A 20,127-nucleotide genomic window follows, 5' to 3' on the forward strand; every position below is an offset into this window, starting at 1 on the left:
GAGTTTACCCCCCCCCCAATATTAAATCGGTCTGTGGTGCAAAAAAGGTTGGGGAGCCCTGCAGTAGATGACCCCAACAGAGACACAGGTGAAGTGTCACCTCACCTGCAAACACTGTTTATGGCTCTGAATGCTCGTGATTGAGGTGGTGTAGGGGCAGGTGTAGCCCTTGTTTTGCTTGCAAGGGTAAGTGCCAGGAGGGATAAGGAAGGACAAGTGCCTGGCCTGAGCTCCTCCATCGTTTTGTGTGTCGCTTGGATTTCCAGCATCTGCAGATTTTCTTTTTTTGTGTGATTCCTTTAAGATGCCTTTTGTTCAAGTTTGTTTGTAGTTTTAAAAAAAATTGAATTTATCAGTGAAATCAGCAGTCTGGCCTTGCACTAAGATAAATTTTGCCATCTGCAGGACTTTAACAAAACATATTTTTCAAATTAGAAAATATTTTTGAAAGCAAGCTGCATCATAGGTTTTTCAGTTAACTAATTTTATACGTGGCAAGTATATGATCTGCAGTTCTCTTGTATTTGAAGTATTGAAAGTCTTTCACCTCATTACGGTAAAATAGAAACAATAGTGGAGTTGCTTGTGTCCAAAGATAGAAACAGATCAGGTCAATGACTTTTTGTAGATCTAAAACACTTCATGACCAACTTTGGAAGGAGTTTTTAATAGATTCAGTGTTTGAGTATTTTTGTAGTAAGTTTAAGAGGTCCGGTCTAAAGTATCACTTACTCAATCTCATTTGCACAGTAACTATGAGAAAAATATTAATTTATAGTTGAATAAATGTTTCAATATAATGGCATTTCAGATTGAGAATGTGTCTATCAAGTTAAACTTCCAATTAATAAATATATTTTAAGTTCTAACAGCATTTTAAATACTTGCATCATTGCTAAATGTGCAAAATATACTTAAGGCACATTGATTAAAAAGAATCCTCTGGTAAATCATAATTCAGGTAGATGTTCAAGGTGTAACCTCATGCCCAATTTGAATTGGTGGCTGAAACTCACTGTTGTACATGACCTTTCTGCCTTGCGTACATAATTTGTCATTTAATGTTTTAATTTTATTTGCATAATCTAAACGTTTCAATGTGGGCAATGAATTTCTATCATGTGTTTTCAGGAGTATGAGCTTACTGTGTGTATATGTATGCAGGAACATGCATTTGATAGCCACAGGACAAGCTAATTAAGGATCTGAGACAGTCAAAATTGCGTTCACTTTTTTTTCTGGTTAAAACTTATAAGATAGCATTCCTGGATGTGCGTGTAATTTTATGAACTTCTGACTGCAGTTGGAGTTGTATGGGTAAAGCACTTCCCAACAAATTCAGAATTAAAATTGACAATGTTGTTGTGTATGCCTCATTATTTGATGGGTGGTTATTTACCAATGATAGGAATTGAATGCAAGTTCCACTCCAGGAGTAATATTCATTAATATGTGTGTCAATTTTAAGATGCTTCATCATTGTGATTTTTAATAGACTTCTGGACCATAGTATGTGTGCCACTATGGTTTGATATATGCCTTGATGCCCTTTTCCATTTTGAAAGTTTCTCAAGCATCTGGGGAATTTTTCAGTCACGATTTGCAAAGACCAGCATCTCAGTATCCATTTGAAAAACAAGACTAAACTGGGTTATCTGGTACAAGGAAAATACTGAAATGAGCTTTGTGGAAGGAAAAATTATTAACTTTTTTTAACTGTTAATCAATTTACAGTGAAGGCCCTCTTTCTAAATGGTCCAGTAGTTTTGGGGTGGGGTCAAAGGGGAAGCATATAGGTACTGGATTCTGAGTTCAGGGAATACTTTGTTCTTGGACTAAGACTTGTATTATCAAAGGTAAAACTTGTATCTGGTGGTGAGTTTCTGTAGTTTGACTAAGTGTGATAGAGAAATGTACCTGAACAGCTAAGGTTATTAATTTCAAGTTTTTATATTCGATATATAAACAAGATTGTTATCCATTTCCATTCTTTGTCTATGAACAAAATGAGCACCAGAATAAAACTAGACTGTAGTTAATGAGAGTTATAATAAAGTTTCAATAAACTTTGTTTCACTTTGTCTACTGTGAATGAATTTTGCAACAAAGCTTTTATTTCCTTGTTGCATTTGTAATTTAACAGGTAATTGAATGTACTAAAGGTTATGTTGGTTCGTGAAAGCTGCGGCTGCCATGGAGGCCAATGAATAAGAACAGGGATACAGTGCGGCAATCGGGGAGTGCATGGGGAATATTGAAACAGTACACAAAAAGCCTCCAATGCTTGCCAGTGTGAGCAGTGGAAAAGAGACAACTACCATGGTAACACTAATCACAGAAAAGCTGCAGAACCAAAGCCTGCAGGATATGACGTGCAAGACCTACAGCATTAATCTGGTAAGAGCTTCACAAACTTCCTGGGTAACTTGGTAGTTTTGACTCATTATTTAAATATCTGTTGTGCTAATCCTGTTTTCTCTCTGCTTCATTAGGGAAAGCTTGCTAAGTGACTTTGAATCATCAGCAGTATTATAGCTTCCATCACTGACTCTTAATATTGAATACATTTCCTAATAGCTTCATATTCCCACTTTAAAATGGAGATCATTGCTTTGAAATGTTCCATCTAATAGTGTCATCAGTTAAGGATAAGAATTTGACATTGAGGTTTAGATTTTCGTTTTGTGAATGTATTTTTTTTTGGGAACAATGTCTTTTTCTATTTGACATAGTCTGGCTAAAATGCCTTACTAGTTTAAGGCATTCATTGAACAATTTGATACAGTACAAGCTTGAGAGATCTGGAGATGGTGAATAATCTGGATAAGTATTAAAGTTAGAAAATGGAAAGTATGTTCTTGAAAAGTTCCACGATTGGAAAAGAAGGAAAGGTTTGACTGGCTTCCTGTCACCATCTTAGTAGGTCAAGCTGCCATTTGTATCTGCTCTGCTATTCTGCAATACTATAATCTTATACTTCAAGTTTCCCACCTGACTCTCATATCTTTTGAGTTCTTTCAGTATCCAAATTTCATTCAATTTCAACAGCTAAATACATATAGCTTTTTAGGGTGAAGATTTCAGAGCTAAGCATAAAGAAATTTCTTGTCTGTCCTCAGTAACTCTTCTCCAGAGGGTATGGTCTTAAGGCTTAGAAACTTAACCGGTGGTAGAAAACTTCTTAACATTGACCTTTTTAGAATATTATTTGTCTTATTGAGCTTGCCTCTTATTCTTCTGAACTGATGTGAGTCCAAAATCTTATGTGCTGCCTGTGTTGAATTTGCACATTCTCCCTGTGATTCGGGTTCTTCAGTTTCCAAAACACATCCCAAAGATGTGTAAATTTGTAGGTTAGTTAACAGTGGGTGGTAGAATGAGAAGAGTGGATTGGAATGTGAGGCAAATTTAATAAAAGAATGTGATTATTGTAAGTGGGTGCTGAGGTGGGGCATGGTAGCACAAGCGGTTAGTGCAATACTTTACAGTGCCAATGTTCAGCAATCGGGTTCGATTTCTGTGCTGTCTGTAATGAATTTACACATTCTCCCAATGATTGCATGGGTTTCCAACATGTGCTCTCGTTTCCTCACACATTCCAAAGACGCGCGGGTTAGGGTAAGTGTTGATGCTATGTTGATGCCGGAAGCATGGTGATACTTATGGGCTGCCCCCCAACACATCCTTGGACTGTTATTGACGCAAATGGCGCATTTCACTGTATGCTTCAATATTTCAATGTACATAGAACAAATACTGCTAATCTATCTTTTTCTTGCTGTGTGCACTTGGTGGACTGGAGGGTCTGTTTCTATTCTGTATGACCCTGACACACTGTTTTTCGTTGTTCAGGACACAGCTATCTTGGCTTTGTTCTGCTCCTTGATGTCTTGTAACTTTCAAGTCATGTAGTTATGCAGTATGTCCTGTGCTCTATAAGCTTTTACCAATTTGCAAATACAACCCCACGTTGCACAGCAAGATAGGTGGGCGTCCAGCAATCCGTCTCTGTCAGTACCATTACTAAGTAAGAATATGATTTATGTTACCTCCTCCCTGTACAGACACACATAGCTATTGCTCAAACCAAAATAAGCCTCAGAAATCAAGGACAGAAATTATGCCAGCTGACATTTCTACATATTGATCAGTTTTTGCGTTTTGGTAAATTGTAACATTTTATCAGACACATTTATCAGAACTCTACTGAAAATTAGGGGTTGTGTTAATGACATTGTGTGCTGGAAATACTGATTTTTGTAGAAGGTCAAAGTCTGGCTTAATTATTTTAAAAGGATAATATATAAAATAGGAAAGGTCTTATTCACTGGCAATAAACTTATGAAATTTTCATATGGATAGTGCACTTCATCAAAGATGAAACGTTCCTGTACATTTGATCACATTTTAAGTAAATTATTGACTTGAATTTTATCTCTAGAAATGAATGTGTGGTCTTTGCTACCATTGTATTTATAGCCAGCTACGGACTTATGCCACGTTTGTGAGTCATAAACGAAGCAATAATTCCTTTTCAGGAAATTCTGTGTGAGCCAAGCAAGCATGGTGTATCTCAGCCATTCAGATTTAAGAATCCTCCAACTAACTAAGCCAGGAGGGTAATGTAGTATACTTAGTCATAGAAAACAATTGAAAATTAGGTTGAGTGGGAGCTGCAAGACCCAGAAATAAAAATAATCAAAAATCATTTCTAGATTTAAAGATCCTGCAAATAATTAAACAACCAAAAAATAAAACTACACATTTTCAATTCAAGGATTTGTTTGATATTATTAAAGACTAGCCATGTCATTTAGAATTTCTCTTATTCTTTGATAGATGAGGCCTGACATTTTCTTCATCGTTTAGGTTTATCTAAAGGTTAATGCCCTTAATGAATGAAATCAGATTTGAGAGCATATTTGTCAGTTTTTATGTTGAGGATGTTGCTGTTTTCTTCTAAGCATTTCAGAGGCTGACGCTTGGTGTTCCTACTATGCATGGCAGTTCCTACAGTATATTTTCGCTACTTGTAAAGAAAGGATTGGCTTTATATTCATTTAATTTATTATATCTTCAGTACCACAATGAATTACTTTTTAAGTGTATTGACTTTTTTGTAAGCAGATGTTATAGCTGTAACTTTTTTCAATGAGATTTTAGAAGTTGTTCCCTCCCTTCAAGCTAATAGGCTTGGGATTTTGTTGTTTTGCTTTGCTGGCCAATTACATTATGTGGAAAATTTGAATATTATTATGAAACAAATGATCATGGAAAGTACAAAGTTTGTGTATTGGTTCATTGAATCAGTTTTTGTAGGTGTGTACACAACTGCTCCCCCCCCCCCCCGCACAGTTCAATTTGTGGTGGGTATGAAACCTTTGGACTTGACATGTTCAGTTAAATGTGTTAGATACTACCCTGATTTTTCTTTGTGATGTATGTGTAGATTGAACGAGGGCTGATTCCAGCTATTAATCTCAGGGCTGATTTGATCTATCTATGACATGAAGTAGAGGAATGAAACTACACAATCTCTGCAAGCTTGTGACATTTTTGTAAATGTCAGAAAATTGGAAAAAATTGTTACCAGTTATTGGGAGGAAAGGCATTGCAGGGTGGAATATTGCATTTGTTTATACAATAATAAATATTGGAATATGGGATTTGTTTATGAGTGATTGTGTAGTTGTGTCCTGCCAATTGATATTGAAAAGATGTTGGATTCTATCATACTTGGGACAGTATACAGGGGAACATTACAATCAACTCCTTTGTCATGTTTTCAGTGATATAGTTTGGAAACCTGGTTGCTAATTTTCATATGAAAATAAAAGAAGGTGCCAAACTAAAATCTTATGTATACAATGAGGCCAAGAGTAGAGGAAAACTAAGATTGGGAAAACTTAGACCAACAAAGAACCACTCGCAAAGCAAGCAGAAAGGAAAGGGAAGTTAGATTCTGAAGGGAAACTCGCACAAAGTAGAAGGACTAGTAGTAAAAGCTGTTATATAAAGGTAGCAAGGGTGGCTAAAGTGAATGTAGGGCCCTTGGTAAGTGAGAAGGAGTTAATATTGAGTAATGCAAAATGATTGAGGGTTTGAATTGCTATCTTGTCGGGTTTCACAGTAGAAGACATATTTGACAATCCAAAGGGGTTATGGATGTGATGGGAGGTGAGGAACTCAATACATTTGCTATCACTAAAAAAAAGTAGTACAGAACAAGCTAACAACAGGAATTCTGCAGATGCTGGAAATTCAAGCAACACACATCAAAGTTGCTGGTGAACGCAGCAGGCCAGGCAGCATCTCTAGAAAGAGGTGCAGTCGACGTTTCAGGCTGAGACCACAGGTTCGTCAGAACAAGCTAGTGAGTCTAAAGGTGGATAAGCTATTCGTTTTGATGCAACGCATCACAGGGTATTGAAAGTACTTGTGCAAATTATAGTAGAGGAATTTGTGAAAACTTGCCAACATTTTCTGGACTCCTGGCAGATTGGAAAACAGTGAATGTCATGCTACTGTTTTTTTTTAAAAAAAACAAGATATGAAGAAAAGACAGGAAAAGGCTTTTGGCCAGTTAACTTTGCATCGATGGTCAGGAAAATTCTTGCTGTCGTTAAGGAAGAAATAGCAAGATACCTGGATAGAAGTGGTTCAGTCAGGCATGGATTTTGGAAGGGCAGGTCCTGTTTGACAAACTTACTGGAGTCCTTTGAGAATAAAACATGCATAGTAAAATGAAGGAAACAGGTGTATTTCCAGAAGATGGCCGATAAAATGCCGCCTAAAAGACTGAGCCATAAGATAATGATACATGGACTTTGGTGGGGTGGGGGGAAATGTATCAGCTTGGATAGATGATTGGAAAGCCAATAGATACATATTAACAATTTGGAAGAGGGGGCCAAGTGTACTGTATCGAAATTTGCTGATGACACTAAATTGAGTGGAAAAGTAAATTATGCAGAAGATGAGAGTCTGCAGAAAAATATAGATGGGGTAAGTGAATAGGCAAGGGTCTGGCAATGTTGGTAAATGTCAGGCCATCTGGAAAGAAAAACAGAAAATTATTTAAATTGTGAAAGATTGTAGCATTCTGTTGTGTAGAGCGACTTCAGCGTACTGGTCCATGAATTGCAACTGATTTTCAAGAAAGCAAATAGAATATTGCCATCATTGGATTTAAGACCAGAGAGGTCATGCTGCAACTATACAATTCTGGTCTCCTTGAGAAAAGATATGCTGGCTTTAGAGACGATTAACCAGGTTGATTCTGGAGTTGAGGGGGTTAGTCTATGCCAAATTTCTCTCCTTTCTGAACAGGGCTGTTATTTTTGTGCCTTCTTGGGATCTTTCAGATTCTGAGAAATTTTGAAACTTTATGACCAATATACAATAAACTAACAGTTATCATCAGACTCACTCTTTGCAACATTGAGTAAGAGGTTGTTTTCTTGACACCACGTGTCAGGGTGATGACTTCTTCTGTATAGGGTGCCTCATTATTATTTGAGATTAGGCCAATCAGTGTAGTGTCGTCAGCAAATTCAGTTAGCAGATTGGAGCTGTGGGTCGCGACACAGTCGCAGGTATGCAGAAGGTAAAGGAGGGGGCTTAGGATACAGCCCTGAGGGGCACCTGTGTTGAGGGGCAGAGGTGAGCCACCTGCTGGCGATCTGACAGAAAGTTCAGGATCCAGCTACACAGGACAAGGTGAAGGCCGAGGTCTCTGAGCTTCTTGTCAAGCTTGGAGGGAATTATGGTGTTGATTGCTGGACTATAGTCCAAGGACAGCACCCTCACATAAGTATGCTGCTCCTCCAGATTCATTTAGGGGATTAATATTTACTTTGGGTTTCCACTTCCTATCGATCCAGTAGTATAAGCTCTTGCTTTATTCTCTTGTCTCTTTTCAATTTACTCATTTCTCCTTTTTGGCAAACATTTGCAGCTTCTGAAGTTTTTCCATTGTTGCTACTCATCTTCATTAGTCAGGAATGGTTTATCCTTTCAGTGGAGCCTTTATTAAATGAAATATATTGATACAAATTGAAATTTCAAATATAGGCTGCAATTTAACCACCAGCTCACTTTTTAATCCATTTTCCTTATCCAGTTCAACGAACTCTGACTGCACATCTTTGAACTTGCCTTTATTTAAGGGACTAATATCAACCTCAGACATTGGATGAAATTCATTGCTGTCATCAGTGTTTCCCCATGAGATCATTAATTGTCTCATTACTCAAATCTGGATCAATTTATATTGTTCATTGAAACTGTCACAAATGCAGAGGTTGCCTTCCAAACTTCCATTGATAGTTAATTTATACAACCTGTAATGAGAGTTTAAGTTTTCAGGGTAACCATGTCATTCTCGTTATTCCCTGTTATTTCTTGATTTGTACCCACCTGAAGTGTAGCTACTAGAAAAGTGCTGTAGATAATTTCTCCTCATGACTTCTTTCCTGTCCTTTTAATCGCTAAATTGTTTTTGCTTTTCTTTAACAACAGATAGCTACATTAATGTGACCATTGACACAAATTCTGTTGACCTTTTGAAATATTTTCAACCTCAATATTGAAATTTGCCCAAAGCACTTTTTACAGTGGTTTATTGATTAGTTGATGTGAAAGCAGTCTTGGTCAGTATCATTAAAATTCTAAGGTGTTGAATTTGGCCGGAGGGTATGTTCATTTGCTTACTTTAAATAAAAAATACGGTGAGCTTTCAGAGCTGAACCTATTGAGTAACCTTTCACCCTTTTTCATTAGAGGAAAACTGATGTATCAGCAAAGCAAACACTTCTTTAATAACTGCCATATATATTAGTTTTATTCAGATGCCCTCATCTGTAGTTCACTTTACAAGGCTTTTGGGTCTTTAGATTTTATCAAGTTTCTGTTCTGTATGACCTGCATATTTTAGTCCATTTTCAGTAAAGTTACAAATGAAGGTTGGTAATTGCTCCTTGTGTGACAGTTTCTCTTTCAGATAACTAACATCCTTTTCAGTTGCACATCCGAAGTCAATAAGTTTAGATTTCCTTGCTACCCTGAAGCTGACAGCCGGGCTTATGAAAGAGCCATTAATAAAAATATCCTCCCATTGCTTTTTGCCTCCACATACCTGATGTGCTTCGGTCCCTTTGCATTTCAAATCATTCAGTCATAAATTATACAAGAAAGTGATTTTGTGCCAGATAAAATTATACTTTTTAACAAACTGGTCTACGTTCTAAAGCTTATTTCAGTATTTCATTCTCCAAAATGAATTTGCTATTAATGTAGATAACCTTTTAGGCTTGACACCCAAAATATTCAAAATCTTAAAAGCACATTCTTGCTCAGCCTATACTATAAATAAAAGATATAATGTTTCCAACAGAGTAAAACTGAACACCAGACTTTTCCAGCACTCGCCAGAGCACTACTTTGTCAGGTATATTTGCTGCACTTTTTAAACCCTTCTTTTGAGAAGACCATTCGGGTTTCATTCTGCACAAGTGGCGGCTTCTATTTTAAACTCACATTCTCTTGTGACAAACATAAAAGTCTGCAAAAGATTTTATTGATATTCAAAACTTAAATATTAGTCCAAGAAAAATATGGTGTGACTGGGTTTGCTGAGAATTTACAGTACCTTGTTAAATTGTTTGTGAAGCTTGTGGGAAAGCCCATGTGGAGATGATTATTTTTCATGTTAAGGTTGACCTGAAGAGTTTAACATCAACTCTACATCTAAATAAGAGGGTTTTTTTTTTGTCCAAGTAATACAGTTGATTATTGATTTATTTCTCCTACTCTGGTCTATCTTGAGCTTGAAGCTATTATGTTATTCAGAGCTATGTTTTTCTGCCCTATGCCATAAAAGTGGCAGAATTTTAGCTCTGTGTACTATCTTTTGAACTAGAAATGTCCTTTCAACAATTTTATTTAACATCTGCCATCTGAAATGGAGCCAAACATTATTCTATGCAATGCTTCTGCTTTAACTGCTTTTTGAGAATGGAGTTTTAACTTTAGCTCTGCAGGTAATGGCAAGAAATCATGTTTAATTGCTTACCATTCAATTAAATGTTCAGGTACTGGCACTTTTCAAAGTAGTTAAATAATATTATCTGGCAAAATTGGCTATTGAGTAGTTGCTGACTTAGACAAACTAGTAGAAGCTTTCGACTGCAGACAGAGGGTTCAAAGGAGGTTCACAAAAATGATTCCAGGATTAAAAGCTTTATTATATAAAGAGCGTTTGAGCCCCTGGGCCTGTATTTGCCGGAATTCAGAAGAATGGATGGGGATTCTCATTGTGATACCTATCAAATATTGAAAAGCCTAGGTGGAATGGATGTGGGAAGGATGTTATCTATAGTGAGGAGTCTAGGACCAGTTGGCACTGCCTCAGAATAGAGAGACATCCATTTAGAACAAATGAGAAAAAAAATTCTTAAGTTAGTTGGTGGAATTCATTGCTACAGACAGCTCTGCAGGCCAGTTCACTTGGTATATTTAAGGTGGAGGTTGGTAGGTTCTTGATTAATCAGGGTGTCAAAGGTTATGGGAAGAAGGCAGGAGAATGGGGTTGAGAGGGATAATAGATCATCCATGATGGAATGACAGAGCAGATGCAGTGGGCAAGATGGCCTAATTCTTATGGTCTTAATAAAAGATCATGGATGACTTTAAATATTGATAAAGCCACAGTTTGCCATATTTATATGCATCTCTTATCACCACACCATAAGAGTGTGCTGGAATGGATGGCGAGGGAATTTGAATTTGCTGGGATGCAGGCAATATGTTGCGTGGAGTGGAAGACTGGATAAGCTGGGTTTGATTTCCTTGGAGCAAAGGAGGATGGACCTGATAAGAAATTTGTATGACGAGGCAAAGTTGTAATAAACTTTTCTCCATGGCAGAGGTGCCAAAGACCAGAGGGTATGAGTTTACGGTGAGGACCGAGAGATTTAGAGGGGATCTGAAGAAAAGATGAAATCTGGAAAAGACTGCTTCATAATGCAGTACTTTCAGAAAATTTTAAGATGCATCTAGATGAGTATCTGAGTCACTGAAGCATAGAATGCTATGGATCAAGTGCTAATGGGGTTAGTATAGATAGGCACGGTGAAGGGTTTGTTTCTGTGCTGTGACTCTAATTGCAATGAAGTGTTACCAGAGAACAGCATTGGATTCCCATAGTGTATAGTTTTTCCTGATGTTACTTATTGATCCTGGATAGTTTTGAGTCTTGACTTTCCTTTTTTGTGCTCCATGCTTGTACTGATACATGTATTATACACCATTTTCTCAACCTGACTTGCCACTGTTGATTGCTGCACACGTAGCCTCTGCTCCTGCACCCTCCGGGTTTTTGACCTAGTGACAGTGAAGGAATGGCTTCGTATTCCCAAGCCAGGGTGGTGTGTGGCTTGGTGGGCAGCTTCCAGATGGACGTGTTACCAGCTGGTGAAGGTTGTGGCTTGGAAACTGCAGTCTAAGGAGTCTTGATGAATTGCAGCTGGGCATCCTTTAGGTGGCTGAAACTGCTGTGACCATGCTTCAGTGGTGTGGGGGGGAGGAATGGGGTCTCTTATGGTATCGAGTTTCTGGTGTTGCTGAAACTCGACACCATAAGAGACCCATCCACTTTCAGCTTCCCTCACATTTGAGCCTTGTAGATGGTGGACAGGCTTTGGGGAGTTACTCATCACAAGATTCCTAGCTTCTGACTTGGTCTTGTAGCTATGTGTGTACAGCTGCTCCACTCCAGTTCAATTTCTGGTCAGTGGGTTATTGAAAGTGGGCTATTCAGCTATGCCATTGAAGGTTGGGGGATGATAATATTTTCTCTGGTTGGATATTAACATTACCTGACATTTGTGTGAAGCAAGTATTATTTGCCACCTATTCAGCCCAAGCCTAGATATTGTCTTGATCTCTGTCCACATTTAGATGTGGACTGTTTCTTTATCCCTATATTAGCAAATGTCCCTACTTCTGACCTTCAGTTGAAGGAAGGTCGTTGATAAATAGAGCAGCTGATGATGGTTGCCTGTAGGACTCTATTCTGAAGAACTCCCACAGAGATGTCCTGTGGCTTGAACCATCTTTGTGCAAGGTAGGATTTCAGCTAGGGAAGTACCCATTAACTTAGTTTAGCCAGGACTCCTCAATACCACGTCAATTGAGTGCAGCTTCGATATCAAAATTAGTTAGCACTTCATTTCTGGAGTTCCGCCACGTATGGTCCAAAGCTGTAATGAGCTAAAAGATTTTGGCAGAACCCAAAGTGAGGATGGCTGAGCAGATTGTTGCTAAGCAAGTGCCACTTGGTAGCACAATCAATTATCCCTTCCATCACTTTGCTGTTGCAATTTATCACCATCCTTTCTACAGCTGAGAATATTGCCAAGTTTTGTATCATCTGAAAATTTAGATATTGTCTAAATTTAAGTCGTTAATAAAAAAATTTAAGTTAAAAATGTTCCCAATGCCGATACCATTATTCATCTTCATGCTCTCTGCGCAACAATGTGACATTTGTTTTGTGTTACTCAGACATTTTAGCTTCCTGCTGTCAATGTCCCTTCATAGTTGTGGTGTTATATGTTATCTTCTGGTAGTCCATGTACATCACCCTTATCCATTCTGTTACATCATCAAAACATGTAGTAAAATACATCTGGGTGGTTACAATTTTATACTTGAAATGTTGAAACAGTTGCTTATGGTACAAAACTGACTGAATTGCTTGGTGCTTATTTTCTTTGAACATTGAATGAAAGGCTCATTGACTCCCGCAGCTCTATTTGTGCACAACTTTTACAGACATTGTTTCATTCTGACAGAAATAGCTATTTTAATTTGTGAAGATTTTGACTTAGTTTGTTCTTGCAGGCTGCAATATGTCTCAATTAGTGTGTAAATAAACACTTCTGAAGTTTTTAAGAAGGTTGAGGTGTTTGCACCCAAAACAGTGCATTTTTAATAGTATTACTCAATGATTAATTGCAGTGCAAGGGGACGATGCTAAACAATGATCTGTTTTTAGTATGCTTTTATTTCTATTAATGATCAAAGTATTATTCGTATAATCCCCACAGTTAGCTAGTTTATCATTAGGTTCTGCTTGGTTTATACTTCCGCAAACAATGATTATGTGAAATGGATTGGAAGTTAATTTTGTGAATGCATATAGATTTGTACATTTCTCATGATTTGCACTTATTTTCAAAAGACTATCAGTAAATGTTAAGACATTTCTGTAATCTTTGATATTCAAGTCTGTTACTTTAGCAGTCTTAATTGATAAAGTTAGAGACTGGTAAGTAACCTTAGGTGAGAATTTGATTATTAAACTTGGTATGTTATTCCTTACTGAAATGATCAAGTTAATCTTTTTCTATTACTTATCAGGGTGCTATATTGAGTTTGCTGAGATTCATTAAGTTTTTTTTTGCAGTATTCATTTGTTCAAATAAAAGCAATTAAAGACCTTAGTCCTATGGCAAACAAGAAACTATAAAGCTGAGTTCTGGCCCAAATCTCAATTTTATTGCATAGTCCATCTAATCACTGACTTTTTCCACAATTTTTATTTGTGGTGTTCAGTTATTTTCTCTTTGGTTAATTTCAGCACTCATCCGAGAAACTGAACGAAAGTGGCAGCTTGTTTCCATATGAAATTGTTGGTAAGTTTTCCTTGCATTTTCCTCCTTGGGCAGAATAAAAATAGTATTGCAGAGCTCTTACAACTTAGCAACTAGCACTGCAATAAGTAGTGCCAGAACAGTAAGTAAGCCACAAAGTTTCTCCTACTGCTCCAGCATTCAGTTTGATCACGTATATCTCAGTTACCCATTTTTCTATATCGTTTGACATCTCACTGGACATAAATCTGTAAATACAAATGCATTTTCATAGCTTCTTTAAAATAATGTCAAGTCACTTCGCGGGCATAATTCAAAAAAGGCGAGAATAGGAAAGAAAGGATATTCAGATGTGACTTGATCAAAATAAGGATCTTAAGGAGCATCTTACAGAGGTGGGTGAGGGGGAACTTGGGAGAGAATTTTACTGCTTGGGGTGTAGATGGGTATGGGCAGATGTGCATACTCTATCCTTGTAGTCTTGTCCCTTTAGCTGGCTTATCCTCTGGAAAATCAAGAACAGCTTTCCACTGGAAGGCAAACTGAGCTGTGCATATTTTCTATTTTTTAAATTGTCACAGAGTGTGGGTCTTTCAAGCCTTGTAGTACTTTTATTGAGTAATATGCTACTTGGTCATAATTTAATAATACAGATTGACTTTAGAAGAAACTGATTTTCAGTAAATATTAGAATTAAATATAGTGGAGCTTGAGCATTTAAATTTAGTCACCATTTTGTTACAAGTAAATCTGCATACAGAGTTAATACTGGATAATTTCTCCACTGGATCACTTTTACTTATAGACAGATTTGTTATCCAAAAGCATGAAAACACATAAACTGAGTAAAGTATTGAAAGGTTCTTTTTAAAATACAGTAAAGACTGGTAGTAAGATTTCTTTTCAAAGTAAAGCTGTAGTATTAGTTATCAAGTGGACCCAAGAAACTGGTCTTTTTGCAGTCTGTGAGGGTTAAGCTAAAATTAACAAAAGCTCCAAATGTCCTAGCTAATATATCCTGGATTTTTTTCTGCTACTTTTCATTGCATTCTTACGTTAGTAAGAAATTGTGTCCATGAGCTAAGAACATGAGCTATGTAAACTTTAAGAGTGATGGTTGAATGATATTTGGTGTGAGATGCTGTACGGGCAGCAGTATGAATGCCATTTTGTGTACAATGGTTTTGTAAACACAACTTTTACCAACTGTTGGGCCTTGCATTAAAGAGCTTGAGGCAATTTTCAGTATGATAGAAGTGCAGTTAAACCATTGGACTGGTAATTTCTAAGATCTGAAATAATTGTCTGTGGTTACAATCAGAAATTCCTGCTGGTGCTCTGGGAAGTTTAAACATGATTAAATCTGAAATTTAAAGGCTGGCATTAGTAATGACTATTAAATTAATGGGCCATTTAAAAACTCATCATATTAATGCACCAAGTTTCAGTGAAAGAAACTTTTTCTCAAGTAGTTTCTTGTACACAATTCCAGAACCATGAATTATAGTTTACTCTTGAATGGTCTGCAGACCATTTGGATGAACATAAAATGGATCGGCAGTAGTTGCCCAAAATTCATTTAAAAAAAAAGTCATATGTATGAACCATTCACTTTTTCACTCTACAAGTCTTAGCAAGCTTTTTCTGTGTGTTGAAGACTTTGGGGGGGGAAATTTAGACCATTTGCAAAAGTCACGATCTAGTGGCAAGAACATTGAACTGCCTATTGTGTAAGTAATAAACTTAGCAAGTGCTGATGCAATTCTGTGTAATCTCAGTTTTCAGCCTTTTATTTGTGCCAGTAAATGAAAAACTGACTCCTACCTTTTTAATCCAATGAAGGAAGGACAGATGGGTAGATTTAAGAAAAAGGTCGGGGGGGGGGTGGAGTTGAAGAAAAGATTTTTGAAAGAGCAAAATGAAAGGATTAAATTGCTAGGCCTAATTGTGGGTACAGCTTTGGTATTCTTGTACTAGTGTACCTTTTTTCCCCCAGTGACTATTGAAATATATCATGAAAGTTCAATTGTGACCATCTTGACGAAGGAACAGGAAGTGTTATCTAGTATGTGTAACATGTATGCTGGGTGAAAGACACGGTGCGCATGCTTAGTTAAAACAAGATATTTCATCCTATATTTTCTTTTATCCTAACTAAGATAAAGGTAAAATTTGACTGCGTAGTTCTGTTGCTTTAAAATTTTAGTATTTTATTCTGTGATGGAATAGTGTGCTATGTTTGAATAATTATGGATATTTCCATTGAAGAGGCATGAGAAGTTATTAACCTTGTTTTCACTCTTCTCTAATAGAAGAAAGTCCGTGGGCACTCGTTAATAGGACTTGTCCGATTAAAGCTGAAACAAACCGCAATGTGGCTTTTCCTTTTTCAACGTGCTTAGCTGACCACGTTGGTTTACAATGGCAGATCGACATGAATAAAAACTCTGTCTCCGGCTGGATCAGTGAGCTGAATCTCAATGAGAACTCGAGCGTTCCCTTGGCCCCTCCCACAAAACGGCATTGCAGGTCTCTTTCAGAGCCTGATGAATTGTCCCGGTGCCGATCCCCATGGAAACCCTGCAGTTCGAAGATCTGGACTCCTGTGTCGAAACGGCGGTGTAACAGTGGTGGCAGCGCAACTTTACAGCGCTGCAACAGTCATGGAAGTGCCACATTGCAGCGAAGCACAAGCATCAATATGCTTCAGCATACCAGTAAACACACATTATCCCTCAACAACAGTATATTTAATATCACCAGCTTCAATACGTCGCCAGTACCAAGACCCTCATCGGCCAGCAGCGGTTTTGTAGACAGTAGCGAGGGAAGCACATCAAGTATTCGTTGGAACTCTACTGGACCCTTTGATTTTAACCCAAGGCGGCGGTTGTCACTTTCGCAGGAACACATTACAGAAACAGCGAACCTCTTGCCTTCAGCAAGCAGCTCACCTACTTCCACACCGGAGCTGAGCCGCCGGCAGGGATTGCTGCGATGCCGCTCGCAGCCTTGCGTGCTGAATGAAAGGAAGTGTGGGCTAAAGCGCAGGCGGGAGGAAGATGTCAGGTGGACGCGGCCCTCTTTAGATTTCCTAAAGATGACAAGAGTAAGTAGGGGAATGTCTTTCCTTCTAATGTTCCTGGTAAATGATAATATTTTAGTTTGAGATGTGCCGAAAGGGCTTTAGATTTCTCCATTACTTTCAGTGTGTATATGATGGCATTTTCAACTTCACTGTCCTACTTAGCTTGCCAGCATTTTAGTTCTCTTAATTTAGATTTAATAACTCAATATAAAAACAGGCTTGTATTTCAGATAGTCTTTTCTTCAAGATCCAGTTTGAAATTATATCACCAAGTTTCTTACTGGATTCCATGCACTGCTGTTTCCATGCAATTATTTTGCTTGCTGGAGAGAAGTTGTATGATGCTGTAACTTACAAATTCAGTTAGGCAATGAAGAGGAAATATAGTGACTAAGAGTTCATAAAGACCATGGGTGATATCAGAAACAGTTGTTTTGGGACTTATAAGGAGAACATACCAGTTTTGGCAATTGTAAGACATGATGATCTGAAGGGCAACTTCCTTTGCCATAAATTTCTTTAGATTTTATATTGCAATCATTCATTTGTCTTCAAATTGTCAGCATCCAATTTGGAAAGTCATTTCAGTATGTAATGTGCAGTCATTAAATGTATGAAATGTCCCTCAGCTACACGGATCAATTCTGAATCTCTAGGTATTGTTTGCACAACGCTGTGCTGCATTGTGTTTGAGCCAGTGCATAGCAGCTGAAACCAGGCATCTTTAGGTTGGATGATGTTAGGTGTGGGTGTGCTTTGATCATATTCTACTCTTGAAAATGAAACTTGATTCTGTGGAGACGATTTATAGCATAATCCAGATTAGCCTCCTTGAATTGGGAACAAGGCACCTATTGTAGATGCAAAAGGTGGAGGTTCAAGAAAACATCTCAGATTTTTCTTGCAATTTTATGCCTAATTTGGGAACCTATACTGTTACATGTTTCAATACATGATTAAAGTTTATTGGTCTCAAACCTATCCTTATTGTTTAATAACTTCTGCATCAGCTAGTATCTATGGGAAGCATTTAACCACATACGAGCGCATAATCTCCACATAGTATGAGTCAATAAATTGAACAGCACATGCTAGCTTCTCAAATTGTGATTGTTACCTTTTTTAAAGGAGTCTGTTTCTGCTCTTGGTCTGTTTAAAAAAGAACACTGAATACATTGAGATAAATGTTTACAAGCATTGAAGTACTTGCCAGACTCTTATTTTATATTTATAAACTCATGATTTAGCAACAGGGGAAAACTAGTGACTGTATGAGCTAATTAGTGTTATTAGCCATATCAAAAACAACTATCAAGGAACTTGAGAAAGCATAGTATTTAAGCCTTCTTGCCAAAAGTGGGTTTTCGGGTCTCCTTCCTTCTCCCTGAATTCTTTTTTTTTTTTTACATTCCTATTTTTTCTCTAAATAATGTGATATTAAGTTCCTGATTGGGTTACATTTTTTTTCTTGTCTTCCCAGTTTTGATACAATATTTCTAATTGTTCGTGAGCTACTTCAGATCTAACTGTCCCTGTCAGTTAGGTGTCATCTGTTCAGCCTGGATTAATTATTGAACTTAAAGTAGATGATGGGGAAAGAAATGAATGCATATGGTAATGAGATTTACTGAAGTATGATTGGAAGGAAATGGAGAATAAGTATTGCAGTTTAGGCTAGGTCATTGGCTTGTACTATGTTGTAATTACCATCTATGGAAATTATTATATTGAGTCATTAACTATGTAGAGATGTTCTGACTCACTTCTAACCTCCTAACTCTCAATAAAAATTGCATTGCAGCCTGGGTCAAAAGTAGACAGAAGATGCTAATTGCACTTGACTTTGGGCATTATTTTGATAGTCTGCTGCTAAGAGTTCTGGTGAAACACAAGTGAATGACATCAACGAATAAACTTCAAGATACTAGCCTGCAACAAGGGAGAATTTGACAGTCTCATTTTGGGTATAATAGCCATGCAAGTGTTCATGGGCTATGTATTCAGTAGCATGCAATTTTCACAGGGCTTCTTCCTCCAACTGTAGGGCACAAGTTCCATTGCCTGTGTCAGATTGAAGTTTTTGTACCTTTCCTGAATAGGTAAAACTACTGTAATGCCCAAGAAGCTGAACATTCTGCTGTGCAAAGCAGACATAACTGAGTCAGTCCTTCTACCACAGAATGTCACAGTCCAATCAAATCTCTGCCAAATGCACACCTTCACCAAAGACAAGGGCATGGGAGTCGTTGTCATTTGCAGAGTGCACACCAGCCTTGTTGGTTACATGTTGCATGGCACTTGATTACTACTGAGTCAAACCTGCATCCAACAAAATTGAGAGGTTCATGGTGACATACCAATATATTTTTGATGTCACAGGGAATGGGCAATAAGTAATAGCTTACTTATTGTAAGCTGTGGCTCCAATGTGCAGGGTAGTTTTTTGCATTGTCGCGGTACTGCATTCCAATCTAATAAAATGAGTACTTGATTGGGAAATGGAGACTGAAGTTCAAACTTTAATCATTGTAGTTTAGGTGATCCATTTTACTCTATTTAGGTTGGGTTCAGGATCACCTTTACAACACATTGCAGGCTTTCTCTTGTTGAGGATTAAATTCTATTAAAATGAGATGCAGTTAGGAGAACTTAACAAATGCCATTTTTTTTTTGCTCGCATTGTAAATTGTTGCCGTTAGTTATTGAAGAAACTAAGCAATTGAATCAAGTGCTGACTGGGACTTTCATGGTTATTTATATCAACAGACTGTATCTAGGGACTCAGTACAATCTTTGTGGATGATGCTGACTTAGAAAGACCAATACACTGGCCAAGTAAAACTCATGATTTGGTAGGAAAGAGCGGATCAGTTACAGAGTGGACAAGTATAAGGCTCAGGATATTCATTTAAAAATACTATTTCTGCAGAATCAATTTATTTTGCTCCAGACACTGGTATAATTTCTTCAGAGTAATAAAGGAAATAAAAAGTGGGTTTTTGATAAGAGTTTAGAAAATGCTCAACCGAAATTGAGCCATAGTCCATGTTCATATTGGTCTTGAAAATAAAGTAGAAACCTAAGAAAAAAAAGTTGATCAGAATTCAAATAGGGAAACATAGGGAATAGGGAAAAATATATTTTCAAACTTATTCAGTCTTATTGAGCACTGAACAATAGGTAGAGTAAATAGAGATATCTGGAAAAGAATCAGCCTGAAAGCTCAGCTGTCTCTTTTCCCACAAATGTGACCTGACCTACTGAGTCTTCCCAGAATTTTCTTTTTAATTGCAGAGAAATAATGTGGAGTTTTCCAAAGAGGCAGAACAAAGTTTGTATTGAATGTAGAACAGTACAACACAGTGCAGACTTCGTGGCCCATGA

At 37.4% G+C, this 20,127-nt stretch overlaps 1 protein-coding gene across 2 annotated transcripts in view; it reads left to right on the forward strand.

Moving 5' to 3' along the window:
* LOC140196807 (protein FAM53A-like) overlaps positions 1-20,127 on the forward strand; it is a 98,428-nt gene that overhangs the window by 23,748 nt on the left and 54,553 nt on the right. For both annotated transcript variants that reach the window (XM_072256625.1, XM_072256626.1), the window contains exons 2-4: positions 2,144-2,397; positions 13,643-13,697; positions 15,968-16,764. In XM_072256625.1, coding sequence (XP_072112726.1) covers positions 2,245-2,397; positions 13,643-13,697; positions 15,968-16,764 — 1,005 coding nt within the window. In that variant the 5' untranslated portion in view covers positions 2,144-2,244. The remainder of the gene's footprint in view (positions 1-2,143; positions 2,398-13,642; positions 13,698-15,967; positions 16,765-20,127) is intronic.

This window comes from Mobula birostris, chromosome 4 (genome assembly GCF_030028105.1).
Source record: "Mobula birostris isolate sMobBir1 chromosome 4, sMobBir1.hap1, whole genome shotgun sequence".
Classification (NCBI taxonomy): domain Eukaryota; kingdom Metazoa; phylum Chordata; class Chondrichthyes; order Myliobatiformes; family Myliobatidae; genus Mobula; species Mobula birostris.